General features: G+C 40.9%; 1 protein-coding gene across 3 annotated transcripts in view; it reads left to right on the forward strand.

Annotated features, from left to right (window-relative positions):
• The window catches only part of cdh4 (cadherin 4, type 1, R-cadherin (retinal)), a 228,921-nt gene that overhangs the window by 68,530 nt on the left and 134,980 nt on the right, over positions 1-25,411 (forward strand). For 2 of the 3 annotated variants that reach the window (XM_080892245.1, XM_080892246.1), the window contains exon 3: positions 14,554-14,577. The exons of the other annotated variant lie outside the window; for it this stretch is intronic. In XM_080892245.1, the coding sequence (XP_080748371.1) occupies positions 14,554-14,577 (24 nt within the window). The remainder of the gene's footprint in view (positions 1-14,553; positions 14,578-25,411) is intronic. 3 annotated transcript variants of the gene reach the window in all.

Below are 25,411 nucleotides of genomic sequence, written 5' to 3' on the forward strand. Positions count from 1 at the left end.
AAAAAAAAAGTAATGATAGCTCACCTTCTGTCAGCCTCCGTGACAGAAATGACTTGGAAGTTTGGAGACCGGCGTTGTCATGGAAACTGATTTTTGTACTGCTGACAGGTGGGTGTTTTTTCCTGCGGATGACAATGCCCACCGATAAAGATGTCATCCTGAGAAAAATAGGTGTTGGCCATCAATGGACCTGAGTGCTGACATTGCTTTTGCTGCAGCCGTATTGTCCGGGGCTGTCCCCCCGAGGATTCTAAAGGCTGCTCGTCCATTGTGTTTGAATTTGAAGAGTGTTTCCCATGGGGCCTGTTTAAGATAAGACACTAAAAGTCTTCAAACATGACATGTCACAATTGTGGCAAAAAAGATACAGTTGTGCCTTTTAATAATTGATGATGAATGTGAAGTTACTCACTGTTGAAGCATAAGATAGAAAACCCGATTATTGTGAATTCAGTCCTTTACAGATAACGCATTCAAGGTGTAGGATTATCAAACTCAATGATGTTAGAGCAGAATTAGAGAAAAGGGTTGCTTTGTAAGCTTCCTGCCAACCCTCACACCATGAATCTACCGCAATATTCCAGCTTCTTTGTTAATGATCAGCACCAGCGATGCGCTGCGTGTTGGATCACACTCTGTCCTGCTATCCTTGCACGAGTTTCTGTGCTGGAGGCAAATGTCTTGTTTATCATGTCCAGGCTGTTGTGCACGGGGGCCGCATTTTTAATTAAAAGTTGTAGCTATCTCTACAACATTGGGAGGTGTGATCACTGCCTGTCACTTCAGCTCAACACAAACATGTTTATTTTTGGTCCCAGATTCATTTAATGGGCTTGTCAAAACTGATGAAAATTAGGGGAGGCAGAGGCGGCTGATAAGCCCCTGTGTTATTAGATGGGCTGGAACTGTTGTTTGTCTCCCTTCGTTTGTCCTGCGTTGATGCTCGAATGCGCGAGTACAACTAGCAAGCAAGCTGAAGAAAAATTACACAGCCCTGCACAACTGCTAATTCATTCCCAGACATAGAAAGCAAAATGATTAAAGTTTGCATGGCTCAAACTTTAAAGAATAAATAGAGGATTTCACACTTGTGGCTACTGAAGCAGCGCCGCAGTGCCTCTGCGCTGCAGTCTGCTCGATGATTTCTGAAATGTAGAGCAGCAGAGGTAAATAGACATGGGAGCAGACAAACTTTTTCTCATATTCGCTTGGGTGCTTTTTATCTTTGATGTCCCTCCCAAGCACACACACACACACACACACACAAAAAAGCAAAAGTCAGATCTTCCCAAAAAAATTCTCAGAGGGGCGGGATAATTGCGCACCAGTTCTACACAGTGTGCATCAGTGAGAGAGATTTGTAAAGAAAAAGTCGGACTTTTTGATATTTATCTGAGGGGATGGCAGTGTCACTCTGCTCTGCATGATGACAACTGTATTTCTGTGGTGGCAAAATAGTGGGCTGGTTTTTGCTGTTGTGTTGGAAACGATCAAATTGCTGTTTATTGGCGGTGTACAAGACTAAACTGTGGAGATGATGGAATTTTACTGCTTTCCTGCGTCTCTCCACAGAGGGTGGTTTTATTGAAAAGCACCTCTCACTGAGGTAATGCAGACAAATGACAGCTTGACGCACAAATGTAACCTTCCGCCCCCTGTGCGAGCTTTAGTTGAGGGCATAATTGCATTGTACTTTTATTGTGTTTGTTTTTCAAGTCAATTGCAATCATATAAAAATGCAAATACTGCACATATGGAACACGCCTGAGTCACTGAGCGGTAAATAAAGGAGCAGGTACTCTGAGAACAAAAGAGAAAGGGGAAAAAATGAGAAGAGTGATCACATGTCAGTGGGACAGAATCATCACAGACCTGCTGTTGGCTGCTGAATATGTCGTTCACCCAATCTGAGGAAAAACCTATGAAGGGAAAAGTGAACCGAAGCAAATTAAAAGTTAGCTGATGAGGTGGATCAACTTGTAAATCTCACTCAGTTGGACAGAATGTGGACACACTGAAAACATAAAAACAAGAGCTGCCTTAAGTGCTGTGTACCCAAACTTAATACTCGCACTACAGCAGAAGAAGAAAGCCACTAACATTACATTTACATTTACAGGACATAATGCAGTCATGGAGGAAGAGAAAGGAGAGGATTGAGGATTATTCTCTTTTGTAAAAAGTTGGTATGTTCATATTTGACTGGATCAGAATGTACATGTGATGGGGTCTTTCAGAGCTTTGTCCTTTAAACATTCAGTTAAGATGTTATCCGAATGAGTTCCATATAGCATCACTGCAACTGCACACACACACACACACACACACACACACACACACACACACACACACACACACACACACACACACACACACACACACACACACACACACACACTTGAGACAGGTGGGGAAGCCACAGAAAGTGCTAAAAAGCAAATACCCTTAAGTGCTACCGTAGTCCTTTACAAGAGGGGTTTGAAATGAGTTCTCTGTCCACTTAGTGCTTTCACTTATCTAAGTGCTCTGGTTGACCTTCCCACTGTCTCACTTTCCAGAAGCAAGTTTATTCCCCTCCCCACCCCCGCCCAACTCTATCAGGGTTAACTGCATGCTACCATTTTCCTTGAACTCTAGCCAAAAACAGTGAGGTGTACCTAAAGCAAGTCACTATAGACCCGCTTGAAACCTTTAAGTGCAAAAGCTCAGAATTTTGTGGTCATTCATTTTTTCCATGCTTTTCGAGAACTACAGAAATAAACTCATTACTCTTTCTATTCAATAGCATTTTACAGTTACACACTTAAGTATTTTAGATCATTACAACAAAACAAGATTTGAGAAATCATGAACGGTATCAGTGATTAAGCCATGATGTTTAGAGACCATTTTTTTACAAGAGTACACAGGTCGATGAGAAATAGAGTGGTTAGTGCAAGTTCACAATCTTTCCACCTGTTTTTTTTTCTCTCTCAAAAAAAGCTTCCACCTGTCAAAATCCTCTCACCAGTCCTCTAATGGACCAGTTTACAGACCAGCTGTGGTAGTCTCCCAAGTCTATATCTTACAAGTCAAAAGTTTATAAAATCAGTGGGCAATGTAAATAATATTTATTATCTCGTTTGTAAGGTACCTGAGACTTTTTGAATGTATTAGGCAACGTGTGAGCAGTCAGCTCTTGAAGCTGATGTGTTAAAAGCAGGATAAACAGGCAGTCATAAGAGCAGGGCAGATATGAATAGAGTGACTTTGTCTGAGCGACTTTGACAAGAGTCAAGTTGTGTTGGCTAGACACTTTCTCAGTATACTCTGATTAGTACCTTTCAAAAACAGTCCAACAAAGGACAGCCAGTAAACTGGTGAAAGGCAAATGAGTGCCTAAGGCTTAATGTTATATGTTGGGAGGAAATTCTGGCAACTGTCACACATTACTAAAAGTCTTTAGGTTGCCTTAATGCAAAAACGTGTCAGAATACGTGCCTTCAAACATCAGTGTAAGGGACCAAATTCCTGCCAGCTAGTTTTGTGCCCTTGCTGACCCGTGTCCACTTCTTAAATTAGCTACAGGCACGGCTGTCTGAACTGGAACCAGAAGCAAGGGCTGCTGGTCTGATGAATCATGTTTTCTTTGTCGTTCTCATTTTAAACCATGCACATCCTTTCATGGTAATGGTGAAAGGATGGGCAATGTGTTTAATCCAAACTAAACAAAATCTCGGTGCAATGACAAATCTGTGTGTTGAGCTGGATAAACCAGTCCAGTCCTTATACGCCCCATCTAATAACCTTTAGTGCTTGCTTCTAAAGGTTGTCCCTGGACACCTTTTGAGGTATTGTGGAAGCCAGAACTTTTTTTTTTAACAGCACAATGCAGCAGGGGGATTCAGTGTGGCTGATCTCTGTGAACACCTGCCAAAGTACTCACAACCACCTTTCTTGGAAGTTTCCACTTAGTAGGTAACTTCAAGACTTTATCCTGCCTGATAAATCCTTGGAATCAGGAGCCTAGTTATTGGTCAGGACAGAGTTGTTTTCAAACGTGACTGCTATTTTTATGCCAGCTACAGACCTCTAACATTTTTCACTACACCTTGCACACAGCCATCACACAATAAAACTAAACACAATTAAACTAAATTAAAAATCAACCATTTGTTGTGGTTCCTGCTACAGTACAACTGGGCCCATATCTTGATGACTCACACTGTAAAATCAAAGCCAGCCCCACTGTTACAATTGGCAGTGACCCTGGATTCCAATATAAGAAATGTCTTAAATCATTATCTCCTTGCAGTAAACAACTTGCACATTTTGTTCTCTCTGAAGAGCAAAGATTCTTTACAGCCATAAAGAGGCTGAACTCACAGACTCACTTCTTTAAACTGTCCATTGCAGTGCTTATTGTTTTGCTAAATACTTGTGAGACAAAGCCAAACAACCTGTTTCAGATCCACTCTAGCAGCACTTTGAAAGAGCAGTGTGTACATGTCGGCACGCATCTCGTAATGTATTGTGCAGCTCCTTCAGCAGACTTGTAATAGAGCTCTAACAGACCCAGGGGAGATTGTTAAAATAGTGCGGCAGGTTAGCTAACGCTAGCAGTGAAGTATTCCCATGTGGGGATCATCAAAAACACACCTAAGGGATTGATGGCAGTCTTTAGCTGTAGTCCCAGTAGTCACACATTGGACAGATATAACTGCGAGGATGAGTCCTAGGTGGATGTGAAATACTTCACAGTGCTTGCCAGCTGCTAGTTGTCAATAGAAAGCAGAGGATATGATGGGTATGTGAGGTGGGTTGGTTGCTTGGTGAGTGGAAAGCAGTGTTGGCTTAATGGTTAAATGGGGTTTCAGGGAAGAAGTGATAACCTTAAAAAAAAAATGGAAAAAGACTGCTCGGCTGCTGCCGAGGGGTAATTTCTGTCTTATCTCTCATCATAACAGTTGAGGATCTAAATAATATATTAATTTCCCAATATGTAGAGCATGTGATTACAATGGAAGGAGGGAGAAGTAAGGGGGGAAAAGCAGAAAGGTTGTCGGCATCTGCTTTTTTTACCCTTTCATCAACTTCACAGACTCTGTGGATCTACAAGGTGTAACTAAGCACCTTCTTATCCTCCCCAGCTCCAACTCTTGATCTCCCCAGGCCCTCGGCCATCCTTCACTGGTCTTAATGACACCCGCTTATTTAATTCAGGTTACTTGGAAATTAGATTAGTGTCGATAGAGGAGGACGGTGAGACATAGAGTGGAGCCAGAGAAAATGAGAGGGAGAAAGAGTGTCTTTGCACTTCCCTGCTTCTTCAGCTCCAAGTGTGTGTGTGTGTATTTTACAACACGTTTAATGCCATTGCACCCAGTTGCTTGTCATTGTGTCACTGACTCCGTCCTTACTACAAGAGGTCCGTAGAGGCTTCAGGGAAATGGCAACAAAGATGATGCTGATGAAAATCAGTAATGATGATGATGATGACAGGCTGTTGATGTCGATGATTGGTAATTAGATGGCATCAACAAAATGTGGCTGATTGCTTCTTCAGTGCTGCTTCTTACTTCATTATGTTTGCGGCTCTTCCATTGGTTTCCACCAAACAGCAGCGTCAGACTCTGCGGGCTCGTGGAAACACTCAGACAGCAGTGTGTGCTTGTGTGCGAGCTCTGCTCGCCTCTGTGTGAGCGCAGTCAATTGCCCTCCAGCTCTGACACAGTTCACTGAGAGGAAGCTGTGACAAGAGACTTTGTTTCAGACATATGCTCAGTGTGCCACTGTGAAAAGGGAAAGCATGCATGCACACGTGGAGTGATTATTGTGTTCCGAATTGCCAAACGTTTGCATTAAAACACAGAGCTATACATAAATGCACACACTCAGCTAAATGCAAATTGTATGTGATAAGCATACACACACATTCCCAGCAGAGATACAAGCCGGCTACAGAAGAGCACTTGGCTGCCTAAAGCCCCTGAAGCGCATGTCAACTCCTCCCATCATCCCACATTGGGGCTCTGCATATTAACTAAACATCTGGCTGTGTCAGCACCAGTTCATCACAGTAGGGACCCCTGCACCCACTCCCCCTTCTTTTGCCTCTGTGTCTGCATCTGCCGAGGAAATAGAGAAAACCGTGCAAAGCGCAATGTGATTCACCGTAGCCCAGTGTGTATGAGTGAGCATCAGACATGCATATTCATTTGGATTAATTTTCAGGCAGAAGTTGAAATGGCTGGCTTTGACTGGACAAATATGAACAGTTTGGATGTCAAAAATAAATGCAAGCCAGCGTGTACCCACAAATGCCAAACGTCCTCACACAGGAGATGTTTACATGCTGATATGAAACCACCCACTGGGCTAGAGCAATTAATGGGCTGCTAGCAGTGCATTAACATTAAGGTTGAGTCACCCCATTTAATGCATTTATCCTCCAGGGGAAAGTAGTTTATTGTTAGCTGAAGAATGTACAAATACCTTTGATACAAACCTGATCCATTTTATATTTAGGATGTAACAGCACGCAGCATACATTAATGCATGCACTCTGCACTACAAGACTCATCTGGCTTCTGAGGTTGATTGCTGGCCAGGTGGGAAATATCACCAAGGCTAAACAGGCTAAACATTTGTAAAGGAGGAATGTTTGTTTCATTTTGTTAGTACTCCTACTGCGGATGTACTTTTTTTTTTACTTTTTCAGTTACTTTTTTTAATGAAATCTTTTTTAATTATTTATTATAACACTGTTTACTCAGTTCTTGTTCCATATTTATACTGATACTCCTGGAGTATCACTGCATGACATACATACATATTTGTTTACCTCCTGGGTTACGGTGCAACCCCTCGTTTACATCATACTGTACAGAGTCAATAGCAGAGCATGCTAAACCCAAGCTTTCCACATGCATGGATTAATGGCACATACACTCACCTCATTATTCGTAACTTTTGCCATGTTTGAGGTATGAGGATGAGGAATGTAGTAGTCGAGCTCGTGACAGGCACTTCTGATTTGGCACACTTAGATTCTGGCATCTCTATAGAAATACTCTCAGTCTCTCTGGAGCTTTTTATTGTAGACGATGTGGTAGAAAAGATTAGTGCAGATACATTAGTTAGCAATGACGCGTAATGTGTGTTACAGGTGGTGATCTCACTCAGGCCTGGTGCTTGTCAGTTCACTAAGTTATTGTCAATGTATCCCCAGTGCAGCTTTGTAGTTTTGAGTGCAGCGCACGTAACCAATGGTTATCTTTGAAGAAAAGGGGCCTTTAGTGATTACAGTATATTGGCAGTTGGGTGTGTGAAACAGCAGTCTCCTGAAGTGCCCCATTACCTCTGATTTAAAATGTGTACAGAGCAACAGTCCAAGCAATACAGTCCCTCCTCTGACAATACCAATAGCATTCTGCTCACGGACAGGAGGGCAGCAGAAAGAGAAAGAGGCAGATCATGAGAGAGAAAAGAGGACTTATTCAAAAGCAGACACAAATTTTCTACCATTAATAACATTTTGGGATTAATGCATTTATTTTTATATCTGGATGTGGTCAGTGGATCAGTGAAAATAGTTCTTAGGAGTGCTGCATTAGATCCAATACAGAGAAAAAATACTACTTCAATTGAAAACCTTTTTTTTTCTATGTTCTATTTGTTGAATGCAAGTGAACAACACTAATCCTTAACATTCATTCTTTCTTATTTTAACTGAAAGAGTGCGGTCACACCTGGTGAGAAAAAGTAACTCTCTTGGTTGTTCCAGACTTATTAATCATCCCATCTCCTGCAGCCATACATACAGATTTATTGCCAGTCTGCAAAACACATGTTGTCACCAAAGCCCCGAGAGCTTTCGTAAGCTTGATTCACAAACAATAGCACTCAGCTAACATTCTGCTAATCTGTGACATCAGGCTGAAATATCAGCATTTGTGGGTTTTTTTTGATAAACCACAGGGAGTCATGTCTTGTTACACACACTTACACCTTCAAAAACGAGATTTTCTTTTGTTACAGTTGTCACCTCTATTTTAAATTTGAGCATTTCTTGCCTTTTCATTACAAGTTTTATAAAAGTATAATTTTATAAAACTTATAGTTGTATAAAGACTTCTATAAGTAAAATTTACAGGTGAAGAATTAAACATTTTATTCAATTTGTTAATTTAACTGCCCGTTGCACTACTTTCATTAAAGAAAGGTTTACAAACCTAACCAACAAAGGTTGACTGTCATAGCTTATCTATGTCTTCACCCATTCTCGATCCAAAGGGAATTTGTATACGGGGCAAATACGTCAACTATTAAACGATAGAGTGGGGCATAGTGTGTCTTGGGTTAAGTATTTTAACAAGTTGCTTCAACTACTTCCTTTCCACCATGTAACCACATCAGTTATTTCAATCCACCGTTTGCTTTTCTGTTCATATGGAGTGTAGCCAGCGATGCTCAGTGAGCCTGGTTGTGCTTGATGGTGCATTTTTGCTTCAATTGGTGAAACGAGTTTGCTGTTTTCATCTCTAGTGGGAATAATTTTCTTGCATATTTTACAAAGTATTGTGTTTGTGTTAGAGGTTGTTGGAGTAGCTTACTTTTTATGAAAACATTATTGTAGGCTGAAATGTGGCTCTCACTCTCAGACATGCCAGGGCTTGCCTTATTGTTGTGCAGTAGGGGAGCTAGATGTGAAGCATCGCTGTATCATTGATATGACAAGATGTAAAATCATGGACGACATGATATTGTCAAACTATGGCTGTGTGGCAGGATTCAAATTCAGGCCTGGGGGAGACAGAACATAAACTTAAAGGGCAGCTTTAATGCTGAACTGTACGAAAGGTAGCTGATCAGGAGTAAACAATTCAAAAACTTGGAATCTCTGGGGAAACATGGAACAAGGAAACAGACAACCCCGAGGGAATATGTGACAAAGTAATACAATGTAACAAGTAGAGAGGAAACAGGTGGGAACACAGCTGAGGGAAACAAATATAAAGACTCGAGAGGAAGTTGTACTAAACACAAGACAATCACCAAAGTAAAACAGGAAGAGAAACACAACTGAATAGGGAGACAAGATTAACTTGACAAAACTAAACAGTGGAACAAGAAAGACAAAAATACAGATAGCTATACCAACAGTAAAGCTATTGGTATGGAGTTAGCTGTGTTTCCTTTCTAGGATGTTTCTAGAATGTTTTGTTTGTTGCTTTGACCGTGCCCACCCTGACGTTTCCTACCTTCAAAGATAAATAAAATAATCAGTTGTTGTGGGGGGGGGGGGAACACCAGACTGATGGACACAACAAAAATGAGACTTGGACACAATGGAAGAGAGCTAACGCCATCTGAAGCAAAAGACTACAAATAAAACTGAGCTTGAACATGAATCACTTCTCAAAGCAATAGTAATCAACAAGCCACAAAAACCCAAAGATACATTATATGATAACCCTGTAAGTCCTTTTTGCTCTACAAGAAGTTTGCCAAAAGTGCTTCAGTCTTTAAACCCTGGCATTATGACCTGAAAAGCTGATAGAGCAAACATGTTAGCAAATGGTCGCTTACGTGTTCAACAGACAGACCCACATTAGCATTTGTTTGATATCATCAAGTGTTTCCTATTAGCTAACTTTCCTTGTCTGTGTATTAGGCGGGTAGTCCCATTATTACAGCAGTTTTGCCGAAGACAGCTGCCGAAATTATGCTCAAGTGTGGCGACAGTGCATCAAAGCAAGAACGTTGGAGGGCATACAGCCAGATGCGAGACTATTAAGGGACAGAGCAGAGTCAGGTAATGATTCCCTGTGTGCTGGTTGCTATAAAGGACTCCTTGACTATTACACATACTCATTTGATTCCTAGTTGAAATTATTGATTGGTGCTGCTTACAATACCCTTGGCTGTCAAGGATACTTTAATACTAATCTCTGTCAACAGCCACACACATCCAGCGAAGCAAGAGTTTTGCACAGCTTCTCTAAATCCGCGTTGATTTATTATGAACATTTTCTCATTATTTTGAGAACAAACGAGAGAAGAATCACAAACAAACACGTACGAAGACTTACCCTTTCTTGTGTAACCACCTGTGTGGAGACAAGCTGCTGGCCATTACCGGGGATAAGTATCTGCTGGAAGGAGTTTAATGGTGAATTGTAGTGAATGTAATATAACCCTGTATATCTGTTAGTTTACAATAAAACCTCTTTAGGTGGTAGCAATGCTTTATGCGCTGCACTGAGAGTTGAAAATACAGCTACAGTCTCCACAAAGGCCCTATTACCACAAAATGTTAATGCTCCATGTCGTTATGCTTCCATTCAGTCACTTCAGTACAATAATTAATCAAAATAAACATACAGTGCTTGACAATAAGGCTTTTATATTCAGCACTAATCAGACAACTCATTAGGCATTAATGAGCCGACTCTGCCTGCTCTTGTCGTGTTTGGGGGAACTTTGGCGCATGGGGAGAAGTGTTTGAGTGTGTGTTTGTGTGTTAACTTGCTGATACACATTAGCACACATGCTCCCGCATGTACACACATAAAGACGCGCGCACACATCCAGCACTCCTGTAGTCCCACTCCAATTATGGCAGCATCTCACCCGGGAAGAAGCCCACTTATGCAGCATTCACTTTATGAATAATTGATTGTTTGTGCCAGTGTTATATTTGTAAATACACGTTTGCACTCTGATTAATAGTTTTCTAGACATATTCATTTGTTGAATTTGATTAGACTCTTAAATGTATTATTTATTAGCTGCAATTGCTCTCCGGTTATTAGTCATCACCACTGCAACAAGAAGATTTGGCATAAGGATGCATCTGCATGCAAACAGTTATGCTTGCATCCATTCAAAGTCAGTCATATAGAAGGTGTCTGGGTATGCGTGTGTGTGTGATTTGACACATTGAGATGCTGTGAACCCGATGACTGCCTTTAAGTATGTCGTTGCATCTTTTTTAAGGCTTACAGCCGTGCTATTTGTAACTCTAAACATAAAAGGTAATTAACCTGTCGTCGTCATTCTTTTAGACTGATCAGTGTACCTGAGAATTAAAGCCATTTTTTCCACAGAAAAAGCATCACACATGCTAACCTTAAAAACAAGACTTTTGCAGACTAGTGCGGAGAGGTTATCAAACAGGCAATGCCAGTGTAATTAGATTTTTTTTTTTTTTTTTTTTGTGCGGCTTCAAACTGTTTTCTTTATGTCGCTGATAAAGGGAATGTGTAACTCCGACCTTTTGGGTGAATTTTTGTAATATGTGGGAGTTTGCATTATCGCTTGCTTTGATGAATTCTTTTCACAGCCACAGTGAGATTCATAAAGAGCTAGGTCAAATGTGTTGCATAAGTAAAAAAAAAACACACAAAAAAACCCCGTAGAAACGCAGAAAAGAATACAGGCAGAGCAATGCGTTAGTGACACATTTGAATTTATTTGCTGGAGGGCAAATGTGACACAGCACAAGATCGTCACTGTGAACGAACGCATATGCACCGTGCTGCTGCTGTATTTCTGTTTTTGAAATCAAAAAAGAGCCCTGGTAGAAAAATAGTCTTTTCCTGGTATTTATTTACCATTTAGTCAGTGCCTAACTACTGGCATTTAACAAAGGACAAAAAATTTAAAACCATGCTGGCATGTCTAAATTATTGTCACAACATTTGGCGCATCAGCTTAGCTAGACACAGCCTTCAGGCAGTGTACGTTCAAGCTGTTGGAGATAAGAAAAACAAAGAACTTATTTTAGATTGTGAACGTGACTGTATTTTTCAGTCCATACTACAAATTACTTTATATTTTCTATTAAGATGGTCTATATTTAATTGCTAGCAAGTGACAAAAGAAGACAACATGAATCGATCTGTCGCAATCACACAAGGTAAAACTCGTATATAGTTTTCATTTTGCTGTGAATAACATGGTGCTAGTATACAAGGTAGTGTGCACATAACCAGTTACAGTAGATGCACAATCTAAGCAGGTTGTAAAGTACTGTTGAAATCTTACTAATAATGCGCATGCGTATTTTTTTTCTTGATAGAATAGGTGCAGGTGTTAGTTAAAAGAGAAGCTCTGTTCTCTCCAAGCACGGTGACATTACAGAAACTTATTCTGGAATTCAGCCAGAATGATTGTTTTGCACTGTGAGATACTGAGCCGTTGTTGGAAAAGTCCCACACAAAACACACCTAGGTATTCAATTCTGCCAAGTGTTTTGAGCTAATCTGCCCGGCTATGATACTCTTCTCAGGGAAAACTTGTTGCAAACATGGTTGATTAACATCTTCCCGACCAACAATTAACTGTTGCGTTATTGAAATGCACAGTTTGGCGATCTCAGCAATCTGGCGTTCTCAGCTTCAGTCTGTAAAGCGATCGAGTGAGAACAGTTGTGTAGTTTTGCGGAGCCGCGAATGGAATGCATGTTGAAGTCTCCAGGAAGAAATCGCTGCCGTTGTACTTTTGCTGAAAACCTTGAAACCTGTTGCAAAGACGTTGTGGGCAAATCCCCAACAGCACAGTGGGGCAGGTTGTCTCACAAAACTGACAGACACGGTGCATCATTGTGACTGTACACGTGTGTGTACGCCAGTGTGTATTACTCTGCTCCTAGGGAGTGCTAGCAGGCCAACTGAAGACGGAAGGAAAAGCAGCACTGCTCTGCACCATATGCCAAATATGAGACTGCCTGCCAATTTGTGGGGGATACTGGCAAGTGCTAGCAAGGCTGAATTCTTGACAGAGGGAGATGAATAATTGAACATGTGCGAAGCGAAGTTCTGTTGGGATGGAGTAGGGTGCCTTTATACATGGAGAAAGGGAATGGAGACAGTCAGAGCGTCTACAAGCAAAGCTCTCATTTAGATATTGATGTGGCTTTTTTTTCTTTTTTTGTAAACATGTCAAAAAGTTGCAGAGATTTTAGATGGACTTGAATGGATTTATAGAGAGATGTGAAAGAGGAAGAAAGCATAGCCCATTGGCATCTGTGTATTGTGATCATATGAAGCAAAACCAAAGCTAACATGTTAGTGTTACAGTCTCACTGAAAACACACAAAAATACATACATTTAAAAAAAACAAACACACACACACGAGAAATTGTAACTTCATCAGTGTGTTTCGTGTTTTAATAATTTAGCAGACACACTACTGCCGAACAGCTCCAAGTATATTCAGCAGTTGAACAAACCTATAGGCTCTCATACTTTCCAGACCTCATTCCTTGTAAATTACTAATGGAGTGAAGGACCAGAAGAAAATATTTTATCTCATATGCTTAAGCTGTATACATTACAGCTTTGTACATCATTTCAAGGTTTCATGTTAAAAATGGGAACAAATTGCAATAAATTGTACTTTGGAAGACATTAAATAACAGCTGCATTCAACAGCTGGTTTAGACTAAGTGTGAAAAATGCATCCTGGCAGGTTTCAAGAGGTGATTACATTTAGGATGTGAGCCCTGTACCGTATGTTGTGTCCTACTGTTTAATATGGCGCCATCATTATAGGAAGTATGTTGTCTGGGCATTTTTGTTTTTTGCACTGGGGGAGGTTCACATTTGATTTCAAATGATCCTTTAGGGAGATGTGACAACATAGATCTACCTTAGGCTTTTGTAATAAAGGCCTTTAGGCTGGTCCGTGCATTTTTGATTGAGGGAAAAATATGTATTCTCTAACGGGTTGATGAATGGTTAATGAAGGTTGCTGTAAAAGTTGCACCTTGTCTTTCCAAAAGCTGCAACTTTTACTATTCTCCCATTCTTGTTTCTTTCTTTTTATTCTTTGTACAGATAGATAATATTAGTCATTGTGTGTGAGATGTCCTTAAAGCTGGAATGAAGTAACCAGTTGTATCTCAGAATATTCAGCTTTAAGGCTCTCCAAATTAAAATTGTAAGCCAGGAATGCAAATTTGAGCTTTGGCGATCAAATCTCACTAAGAAACCCCGCTTGAGGACACCAGGAGGGGAGACAACTGTGAGGAAAAACAACGGGAGACTCCATGGCTGTTTCTAGTCTATCTGTCACCAGGTGCCAGCGTCTGAATAAACATTGCCCACAATGACATTGCGTAAATGTGTGTAATGTGAATATTCAGTGTTCTGTAATTTCCCCGTGTTTCATTGAGTGAACACAAGAACAACATAAACATCACAACAAGCATTTGAAGATAGTGATGAATCCCACTGCTTGAGGCAATGACAAGAGGTATAAGAAAGAAAACAAACTGTATTCTGGGTAAATGGTGCCGCCTGGATAATAGACAGAGACAAATGTGAGAGACTACGCAGTTGTGACAGCAAATTTTCTCCAATAGTAGCCTTACGTTCTGTATATGTCACTGTCCGGCTATTGCCTGTGACTTTCCATTAATCCTGAGAAATTGATCTGTTTTGTTCTCTTGTTTAACGGTGACTTTGCAATGCCACTTTTACTGAAACCTATTATGTTCTAATCATCGTCTCCTCTCTCTTTTCCCCATGTCCTTTTTCTTCCCTCTCTTTCTCTCTCGCTGACAGATACCACCCTGTCCAGTGAACGTGGTAAGTACTGCAGCCGCACGCTCCCGTGATTTTGAGCCATCTGTGCATGGACTCCGCCAGCGACAGAGCAGTGGCTGTTTGCGTTAATGTGGAAGGAACCATTCTCAGATTTTAGTCTCAGTGGGGGAGCGACGAGCCATAAACATCATTTGCATCACTGGGAAGCTATTCTCCATCACATTGCATGTCACAGCAAATGTTGAAACGAGGAGAGAAACATCAAGAGAAAGCAATTATGAAAGCAGCATCCTCAGACCCATGTGGCCTATCACACTTTGAATTTTGCATATTTTCCCTGCATGCATTTTGCCTCGACCTACTTAGTCAATTTACCCCCTTTTGACTCCAATAGTGCTCAATAAGGAGCATCTTTTTTACTTTGCGTCCTTCCAGCTATAGTGGAACTCATCTCCATGTAGGTGAAATAGAAGTGGATAGAAGTCCCCGCTGTGCCATTATTAATGTCTTCCTGTAAAATGTCTCTCCTCTTTATCAAATCGGCTGAATGTCTGAGTCTATCTGCAGTACTAGCTTTGTTTATATTTCATATAAATGTGTGTGTGTGTGTGTGTGTGTGTGTGTGTGTGTGTGTGTGTGTGTGCGCTTTCTGGCATTATATCCAGTTTTGGGTCACCTGTGTCGGCCACTTGTCTTCTCTAACATTGCTTTCTATGCTCATTAGATGTTCCCGCTGTACATGTGTGAGTACAGCGCTAATACAAGAAGTCATCATGTCGCATTTGCTCTCCAGCGTATCGTTTATAACTTGAAAATGTTGAGCCAAAGCCGTGCAGTGACATCACGCGATATAGATACAACTACTGTGTCTGGTCTTTGAAACATCAAAGTGGCAGGAGGGAAGAGAACTTGCAAAGTTGTGGTTTTGATCAAGCACTTAAGGTTTATTTTTGTGTGCCTGGTTAACCTCTATTTGCTGGTGGAGGAGACGATGATATGAAGCACAGAGAAGATTGTGTGATCAATTTTTCATTGCCAAGCTAGCAACCGTGCGGTGCTTTTTTTTGTTTTGTTTTTCTTCTTCCCCCAATCCAGTTAGGCCTGAACAAAGAGCGGGGAATAAGAAGTCACAATGGGTAAAGATTTGTATTCGTTCTGAGCGTAATCCTTGATGCTGACCTCATCTCTGCCTCTCTTAACCGCCCTGCCGCTTTTACATTAAAACAAACGCACAGGTTCTTTCCTCTTCTGCACCAACACTTTTCTTTTCTGTACTGCTGAGTGGACGCATAATGTGAATGATAGTTCACAATGAAACACCCCCAAAAATAATAAGTAAAAGGGAAGTAATGAATAGATTCCAAAGCAGCTGAGAGAGAGGAAGCAGTCTTAAGGCAAGGTCTGTGTGCCCTTGGAACCTTTATGAAGTGCAGTCAGCAGAAAGCCAGCCAGCAGATTGCTTATCACTCAGGAAAGAATACATCATTCAAACCATTCACTTGTGGTTTTCATATAGGTGTAATTTTGGATGAACACAAACACATAACATGCAACTGCGGTGCAAAGTCATACTTGAGCTCCATCCTTGTGCCTACCTGTGCTTAGCAATCTCGCCCTGTGTCGCTAGCAGGGGTGGGGCATGTTTTTAGTCATCTGATAGGCCTCCTCAACATCAAGTGCCTGCTCGCACATCCTCTTCTAACTTAATTGGCTGTACCTGAGGCGGGAGGGCAAGGTGTAGTTGTGATAAAAGAAAACGCTGTGCTCAGCTGGTTTTAGTACCTTTATCTATAATCTCCAGATTGATTATGGTTTTTCTGCCAGCCGTGCAAATTGTTCATCCCAATAAACTGCACTAGAAGCCACCTTAACTCTGTCATGTCCAGAGCAAGATACATTTGTATAAGGTTAGAATATATAGTAATCTGGAACTTTCAAGTAATTTCTTTTAGGGGTGTGTGTGTGTGTGTGTGTGTGTGTGTGTATCAGGATTAAAAATATTACGTGAATCTGTTTTTCTTGGCCAAATACACAAGGCTATATTTCCCTGTTCGCCTTAAGAAATCAATGTTTTTCTTTTCTAAGGAGTTCAAATTAAATTTAAATTGAGAAGACTTGATTGTCTTTTTAAACAGAAAGCAACGTATTATTTTCCCTGTTTTGTTAAAGGATCAAAACAAAATCCAGATATAACTGAATATGTGGACTTTAACTTTGCTGATTAGTGGATTTCTTTTCCCATGGGACAGAGCCAGGCTGCCTTTCAACCCATGTTTTCTGCAAAAAAGTTTCTTGTTAATTTAAAAACTCTATATTTTTATTCTTGGTCTCTGCAGATCATCCAGTTTACAAAATCAGACATTAGACATCAGTGACATTGGCCTAAAGACCCATCCGTAAGCTGCTAACCAGTTGGTAAGGAAAAAAGTGTATTCCACAAACACTTGGAGAGTGGAGACTAAAGATGTCACCTCTTGAACTGATAGCAAAACAGTGCTGCACCAAAAACCTCCTTGTGACTGCTATTGCTTGCTAGCAGATTTCCCTGGTTACCTGTTAGGGCTGGGTATCGTCACTGATTTCTAGAATCGATTCAGTTCCGATTCACAAGATCCCGAATCGATTCGATTCAATTTGAATAAGAATAAGAATAACTTTATTTATCCCGAGGAAAATTCTTTTGTCATGTACATGCTCAAAGCAGCAGGAGAGACAGAGGAACAGATGATTAAGATATATAATATATACAATAAGAATAGTAATATACAGTAGTAGGATAGTGCAAGACATAGTATCAAATAACTCTATAATAAATAAAAAACTTAACTATCAGTGCAGGCGATTCTAGAAAGTGACAGTATTGTGCAATAGAATAAAGGGAGTAGCAGCGTATGATGGGGGGATGAAACAAATATTCAATAAGGGGAATTTTGCCTCTGAAAAATTTTGAATCTGGGAAATTTTGCCTCAAACAGTCAGAGATATTATAATTCAGATCATGCATCAGTACATTTCCATATTTTTATATCTATAAAAAGGAAGTTGACACTTGCTCAAAGGTGTGAGCATCACAGCAGATGCTTTTGTGTCAAAGTAACTGAGGATAAAACAGAAAAACATGAAGGTGATTTTCCTGGCCTGGGATTTTATAGAAATATTCTGCAGTACATCAAAAACGAAAGAAAACCATTAATCAACATATGAACATTACCTGATGCTGCTGAAGTAAAGCAGAGCAAAGTTACAGCGGTTTTATTAGAGACACAGCAATGCGTTTTGCAATTTTGCATAATTTTAAGAAGTTAAAATTTCTTCAGATGCCCATTGAACAGCAGAAATGAGGCTTTCTTTTTGGAAGTAAGTAAAAGGAAAAAACAGCGGCCGACAGCGCTGGTGGACTTGTGCGTAATAAGCAAGCGAATAATGTGGAAAACAGATTTTTAGATGGGAAACTGTTCCTGAAGTACAGAGAGAGAGAGAGAGCTGTGCATGAAGTGTGATTTTATTGTGGTGGAAACAAAACAGCAAAAGTCAGAGGAAATTCATGACGATGTTTATGAGAAGCTTAGTTTGGATCTTCTTTTGCTGCTGGTTCAGTCAATATTGTTTGGAAAGAGATCAAACCTGCAGCTTTAGAATCAGCGCAAAAAGGGCGTAAACACAAAGCGCGGACCCGCCGAAACATCTGAATCAGCGAGCTGTCAGCTTTCAGCCCCGACCGTGTCCGTGCCGTCGGGTGAGAAAGGCACATCTCACTGATTTTGATCCGTCGGCGGGTCCGCGACGGTTTACGTCTTTGTGCAGAATCCGTATACCTGCTCTCATTTAGTGTTTTAGCTGTTTGGTGGTTGAAATTTTGTGAGGTTTAACCTGAGATTCTGCGGTGTCGGGCAAAAAAAATTTATGTTAAAAAATCGATTCAGGATTTTAATGAATCGATATCACGTTATCCAAGCCAGAATCGAGTTTAATCGATAAATTGATAATCGAAACCCACCCCTATTACCTGTAGCTTTCATGGAAGACACCGTCTTGTCTGCAAACACTTGTTAATTAAATAATTAAGTAAAATTTGACAGCAGCCATCTTTAAAGTTGAAGTCGTGCATTGCTGCTTAAACCAACACGTTTCTGACTTACCTACTTTCAAGGTGAACAGTCTCCATTTCTGGTTTGCATCGCACTCTTCATAGTTTCACTACCACTTAGAGACTAGTTGGTAAGTCTTTGCATCATCAATCCAGACTAGGGGCGATAAGGGAAACCTGTGGGTGACTAAAACAAACACAAGAGGCTTTCGCTATAGCACTTTATACCTCATTGTGGTCAATTTCACATTTTGGGGAGTGTAGCCGTTTTTCCCTAGCAGCCGGTGATACCAGGGAGTCCTTGATCAGTCTCTAGGCCGACATGAATGGTGCTTTAGCAACTGATTTCAAAATGACTGCCAGTGTCCACCAGCAACCACTCAAAACCAGTCAGCGGATACTTATTTTTCCCCTAGTGACTGGTGGTTGCCAGCCTGCCGCTAAGCTTGCGTGACTGGAGCCTCAGCAGATTTCAAAGAATAATTTCTAATTTGCTTCAAGCCAAACGTTTTCTGATTGTCTGTCTCTAACAAGTCTGCCTTTTTAAAACCTGCCCTTATTTGGAAGTATGAAATGTGTATATCTTGCTTCTTTAGCATGCTTACTGTTCTTAAATTGTCTTCTAAAATACAGGTGAGATAAACTGGTATGTTACCTTTATTACCGTTTGTTTTAAAGCAGGTGAACAGTCTTTAAACCTTTCACGTTTGATGTGATCGAACCAAAAAGCAGAGAAAACCAAAGTGAAAAACATGGGTGGAAGAGCAGTTTATCACAGAGATCACTATCATCTTTTCAGCTAACCCTTGGGAAACAAGCAAGCCTAATTAATTCCCAAAGTTAAACAACAGTTTCTTCCTTTTTTTAAAATGGAAAGTCACTACATATGTATCTGATGTGCCTATTGAAGTCCTTTGTGTATAGTTTCCGTCTCTCCTTCATCCTTTTTCACTGGTTTTGAGTGGTGGTTGGGGCTGAAAGAGCACCTAATGGGCTGCGAAATGTCTCCAAAGCTAGAGCAACAACAGGAGCTAATGTCTCGAAGCTCTTCTGAAACATCACAAACAGTGAAGAACCCTGACAGTGCAGAGAAGAAAGGGGGGCATCCCTGGTTTCCTCTAATGTGTCAGAGAGGCCATTTTTGCCACTCTAATTGTAGTGAAGCTTTCTAGTGGCTTTGGCAAAATGGCGTAATTACCTACTGGAAAGGATTGGACTCCACTGTTGGCTGCACATTGTAGTGTCTCTTTTTGCCATGAAATGCAAGATCCCAGTTGTAGCTGCTCTGACATTTGCTAGTTCAATCTTGCAACCGTGTTTAGTAGGCGAAATTCAAGAGTCTGTTACCGACTGGCCGCTGTGAAATCCTACAGTGTGCTATTTAACCGAGACAGGATGGTTTACCTGCATGTAACCTGAGAGCCACTGCTTTGTAACCTAAGGGATGCAGATTCACAACTTCCCTTATTTGCGTTAATTGGAACATGTGTTTATTTAAATGGAAGCATATTTAATGACATGCCGAGCTTGTACGGGTTTTATTGTATAAAAGACGTGATGTTAGAAAAGACCTTGATGCGTTATCCTAAGTAATAAATGCCTGTATCGAGGAGAAGCTTGGTTGAATGCAATTCTTGATCATTCACAAGTATTTTCTCTTAAATGTGGTGAAGCGTGCAGCCCCTTCTGCTGCTCTTCCTCCCTCAGTACCAATTAAAGCTGTTTTTCTGCAGCAGATCTTGAGCTGATGAAGACAGCCACTAAGAGCTCTTGAAGTAAAGTCACACAGGGCCTGTATGGCAGATGGTTTGTGCAAGAATATGTGCAAAGAGAGAAAGCAGCAGAGAAGGAAACAAACAAGCATAAAAATGGCAGCCTGTCTCCATCGAGAATTTCCTATTTTCTACCCAATTTAAGACATAGCATTTCCAAATTTTCAAACTTTTCCTCAAAACTGCTGTCAGACCTGCAGGAGTCCAGGGAAAACATAAGATCCCGTTCTATGGAGAATTGTTGCACGCCATCTTCTAAAAACTATCGAGACAACTCAAGTATTTCTCAGTTGAAAAAAAAAAGAAAGAAAGAAAAGAAAAGAAAAAAGCAAGATAAAAAAGAAAGTGCTGGGAGCTGCTTGATCTTGTGGCTTTGACCAGCTCTCCCAGCTGAATGGAAACTAGCTTTGCTCTGGCCTTTTGCTACAAAGGCGGAGACGGCAGAGACTCAAGGCACAGAGGACAGTGCCTAATGGCTACAAGTCCGCCTTTCCCCACTGGATTACATGTTTCAAAAAGATAAGGCTTGATCAGTATTTTTATGGAGAAAAAGCCTCTTTTTGTGATGCAGATGAGAGAAGACAGGAAACTTGCTGGAACCAATGGGTCTAAGGCTATGTGCTGAGGTTTAGAGCACACAAAGCAGGAAAAATAGATCACACACACAATACTTTTCTCCAGGGTCAGACCACTTTACTGTGCAGTCTGTCTTTTTTTATAGCCACATGTGTTTGTGTTGTAAGAGCACATGATAAAATAGCCAGTGAACGTTGTCGCGCTTTTGCCATAGAATCATAGAACCTGCTCGCATCTGCGCCTCTGTTAATGTCTGCCGTCGCGTATACTTGACCAATTAGTTCACACTTCATTTTAACATCCAGTCTGAGACTAATGAAGCCACATTTCCTGGGGTTAATTATACCAACATTATGTGATATTATGGGGAACAGGAAATGGCAAAACACGCTTTAATATCTCCCCCTTTCATCATCACCTCCCACTGTGGGAGACTTTCCCCTCTCCGTCTCTCCCTCCACCCCTTTATCTGTCTCTTACCTCTTCTCTGCTTGGTACTTTTGAGGCACATCCCGCTTTTCTCTCGCTGAATAGCACAGTAGCATTAAGAGCCTGTGAGACAAGACTGGTCCGGGCAAATCCCTACGCAAATTAGAGTGGAGAAACCATTATTAAAGCCAATTGCCGATGCCTGCTACTAGCAGTTAGGTTACGCTGTTTCTTGAAATAAAAGGCGAGCAGTTTTTATTCCCTCCTCGCCCCACCTTTTTTTGTTTCCCCCTCCCTGGCAGAGTTGCACGGTGGAACTGTGTCATTCAAGTTCTGGCTTGGAATTATAATGTGTTACGGAGCTGACATTCGGATGAAGCCTGGACCTCAAAGAGGCACGCTCGTGATTGGCACCCGGGCTTGCGCAAAGAGCATTAGGTTTTTCGTTTCGGAAAAAATAAAAGTCCTAATATTTTGCTACGCATTTTACCTCAGACACTCAGGTTCGGAGACACACACAAAATACTCGAGTTTGCTTTCATGTGACGTATACTGAGGTGATTGCTGTGGCTGGCTTTTAACTCTTGCATTTGGTACTTTTCTCTGTCAAACGGGTATTTCAGCGAGAACGATTTGCCTGTCAATCACAACTGTATCTCAGTATTCCTTACTTTCCTGCTCTGAGGATGCATTGAATCTGCACACGCGGGTGTTGCAAATGAGTGCGCATGCCGCGTTCATGCTTGTGGGTTTCTGTGAGCGTGCACGTGTCTGGGTTAGATAGGGTGTGCATGTGTGTATACATTAGGGCTGGGCGATATGACCCAAAATTCATATCTCGATATTTTTTAGCTGGATGGCGATATAAGATATATATCTCGATTTTTTTTTTTTTTTAAAGCCATAAGTTAAGAACAAAAAGAGAGTTCTTAGTCACACTGTGTCCCAGATGTCACACGGGCACTTTTATTTACATACAGCGTAGATGTACATGAAGAAATTACTCAAAAATAAATTATCAGCATTTATTAAATAATCATGGTCCATAAATAAAAGAAAATGTTGTTTTTGTGCATAACAAAAAGCTCACAATTGTGCAGTCAAAATGTAAACTAATAGACGCTGAGCATAATAACAAAGAGACAGATTTCACAGCTGCACCACGTCTCTGAACAGGGGCCATTTGTGGTCCTTATACACACACAGTACGTATCACTCCGCGAGGCTCCTCCCCGGTAGCCATAATCCTCCGACATCAAGCCGTGCAGCTCCGTAGCTTAGCAAAGTCATATTAAAATTTTTTTTGACAGATTGCTGAGCGCTGTGTACCACATAACATCGGTTCGTGGTCAGTAAGCACAACCAGAATTCATACATAAGGCGCACTGTCGAGTTTTGAGAAAATGAAAGGATTTTAGGCCGTGCAGCCCCTCCGGGCTGCATGTCGTTAGCGCGGTTAGCTCGTTAGCGCGGTTAGCTCGCTAACACGTTGACACCGTCCAGCCCCACGCACGGGGCCATCCGCGGTAATTCGCTAACGGAGATTTTCCGCTTTCATCTTGTCATTGCCTTGTCATTGTCAGGTGAAGCTATGGGGGAGGCGGAGTTGTGTTCAGTGAAGGAGAGGCGAGGCAGAGTAACGTTGCGTAGAGACAAAAGTGGACGAAAGAGAGGCAAACCTGCGGCTCCACAAGTATAATTATAACGTAACATAGACTATATCGATATAAACGATATTGTCACATCTTATATCTCGTATGAAAATATATCGATATTTTTAAAAAACTCGATATATCGCCCATCCCTAGTATACATGCCAGGAATTTTATAAGTACTAATCTGTCACTTCTATAAGATTTCTGCTGGAGCTGACTTCATGCAGAGAATGTCAACATGCCAGCTGACAGAACCTGCTGAGTTCCTGTTTCCTTGACGTTTATTGTAGCTGCACTTCCCTCTATGTTACCAAATTACTTTAATCGACCTTAACTTGACACGTTAATATCATTTCAATTCTTTTTTGCTCTCTTCCGCACTGCTTTACTGGATTTTTTTAACCCCCATTTAGTGGCAAATTTGGTATGTAGAGCACATCCAGTCTCACTGGGCCCTTTTCCATTAACGACATAACGTTGTCGTGTAATTATTGCTCATCTGCACTTGAAAGTAGACGCCATTTAAAGCGATAGAATTCATCAGTAATGTTGCCACAGTTAAGCACATTACACTTTTGTTAACGTGAATAAATGCTTTTAGTGTACTAATCTTACTAAATGTTTAATCTATCCATTTTGTTACAATAGAACGGCCACCACAGAGAAGATGTTCCTCTTTTAATCTTGAGGGTGTAGACACTGAAATAGCTCCAGGACTACAATGTACTGGAATGCAAAGTATTACCACTTCTCTTCTTTTTTTTTAAAACAGAGACAGAGCAAGAACTGTGAAACACTCTGTAAAGTATTCTCCCTGGAAAAGAAAAATGAAACTGGTGTTTTCTCTGAAGTATGAAGAGGCGTCTGTTTTTTCTCACCTATGACAAATTCAAATTTCCTTTGCTCCCTTGTCACATAACTGTCAAGATCACTGTGCTCTTACAGTTTTCTCCCTGATCATCCAAAAGAGCACATTTACTATCCAGCTGTGAGCCAGGCACTCGAGTAGTAAATGGCCATTGACATTTTAAGCATAGATGAATTAGGCCCAAACATCAGCTTCTATTGTTTCTGCTTCTCATAGATCCCCATTGGCCATTCTTTTAAAACCATCCCTGGATGGAGCAGTCTGTTCAGGAGGAGGCAGGGAGCTGTGTGACACAAAATGCATTTTTTTGTGATGAGCACTTGTGTAATGTTGTTGTATTTAAGTCACCATCTTGCTATTTAGCCCCAGTCTGTGTGTGTCTGGTGGAACTCTGTGGATGCCAGTGCAACTTTTATGATGTTCACACTGATGCAATTGCATCAGATGCCTTGACAGCTGCGAGATGGGTTATCATGCAATTGAATTTTAATTATTTTCAATTATGATTTTGGCTCCCCACAATTAAATGAGCATGATTGAGTGATATTTAAAATGGGTGTTCTGCCATTAGATTGCAAAGGAAAAGCAGGGTGCTTGCATGTGTCAATCACAACCGTTCCCTACAGTGACCAGCTTGAAATTTCCTGGGCTAGTCTAGACGGGTAACATTATGTTAAACAAAACTGAAATGTCTGGAAGAGCAGAAGGTTAGGGGTTGTGCCGTTATCATCGGTGTTTGGCTACAACTGTAGCTGCCTCCACCAGTCTGTGAATGTGAGAGTGAATGAATAGTGGCATTGTAAAGCGCTTTGGGTACCTTGAAAAGCGCTATATAAATCCAATCCATTGTTATTATTTGGAAATCCTTCAAGTTTAGGCCGAATGATGTTAACTAAAAAGCTATAAAGCTAACGTACTCTAACATATGAAAATACACCACAAGCTGCAGCATAATTAATGCATGAAGGCCAAGAAAAACACTGCAACGATTGCTAAAGCAAATCATCCAAAATCAACTCAGAAGTACATAACAGTGAGCTCTGTGTATCCATCTAGTGCATAAAGCTGGTCTTAAACCAGAGCAGTCGCCTTCCATTTGGACAAAGATAAGTGTCCACCAAGCATCGTGACTACTGATGGTTTTTGGGAAATGGTAATGGACAAATAACATGTTGGGCACTTTACTTGCGGGTACTGTGAATGCAGTGAAAGACGTATTAAACCTGATTCTTTGATCCCCATAATAGAACAGAGAAAACCCGACTCAGAAGTGGTCAAAACATTTAGAATTCTTTATTCAATCATCTTCCGGAAGAGAGAGCCCTGCACAGACCAAAGGCAGATGCAGAATCTCTAACATTAGAAGCTAAAAATGTGTCTCATATAAGTGTTATTTTGGTACTTTACACGTCACACACAGCCTCGATACAAACAACTCCTTATATGTTACTAGTTCCTCTTTTTTCTGTCTGGTTTCCTGTTTTTATTT

This window comes from Rhamphochromis sp. 'chilingali', assembly GCF_963969265.1.
Source record: "Rhamphochromis sp. 'chilingali' genome assembly, chromosome: 9".
NCBI lineage: Eukaryota > Metazoa > Chordata > Actinopteri > Cichliformes > Cichlidae > Rhamphochromis > Rhamphochromis sp. 'chilingali'.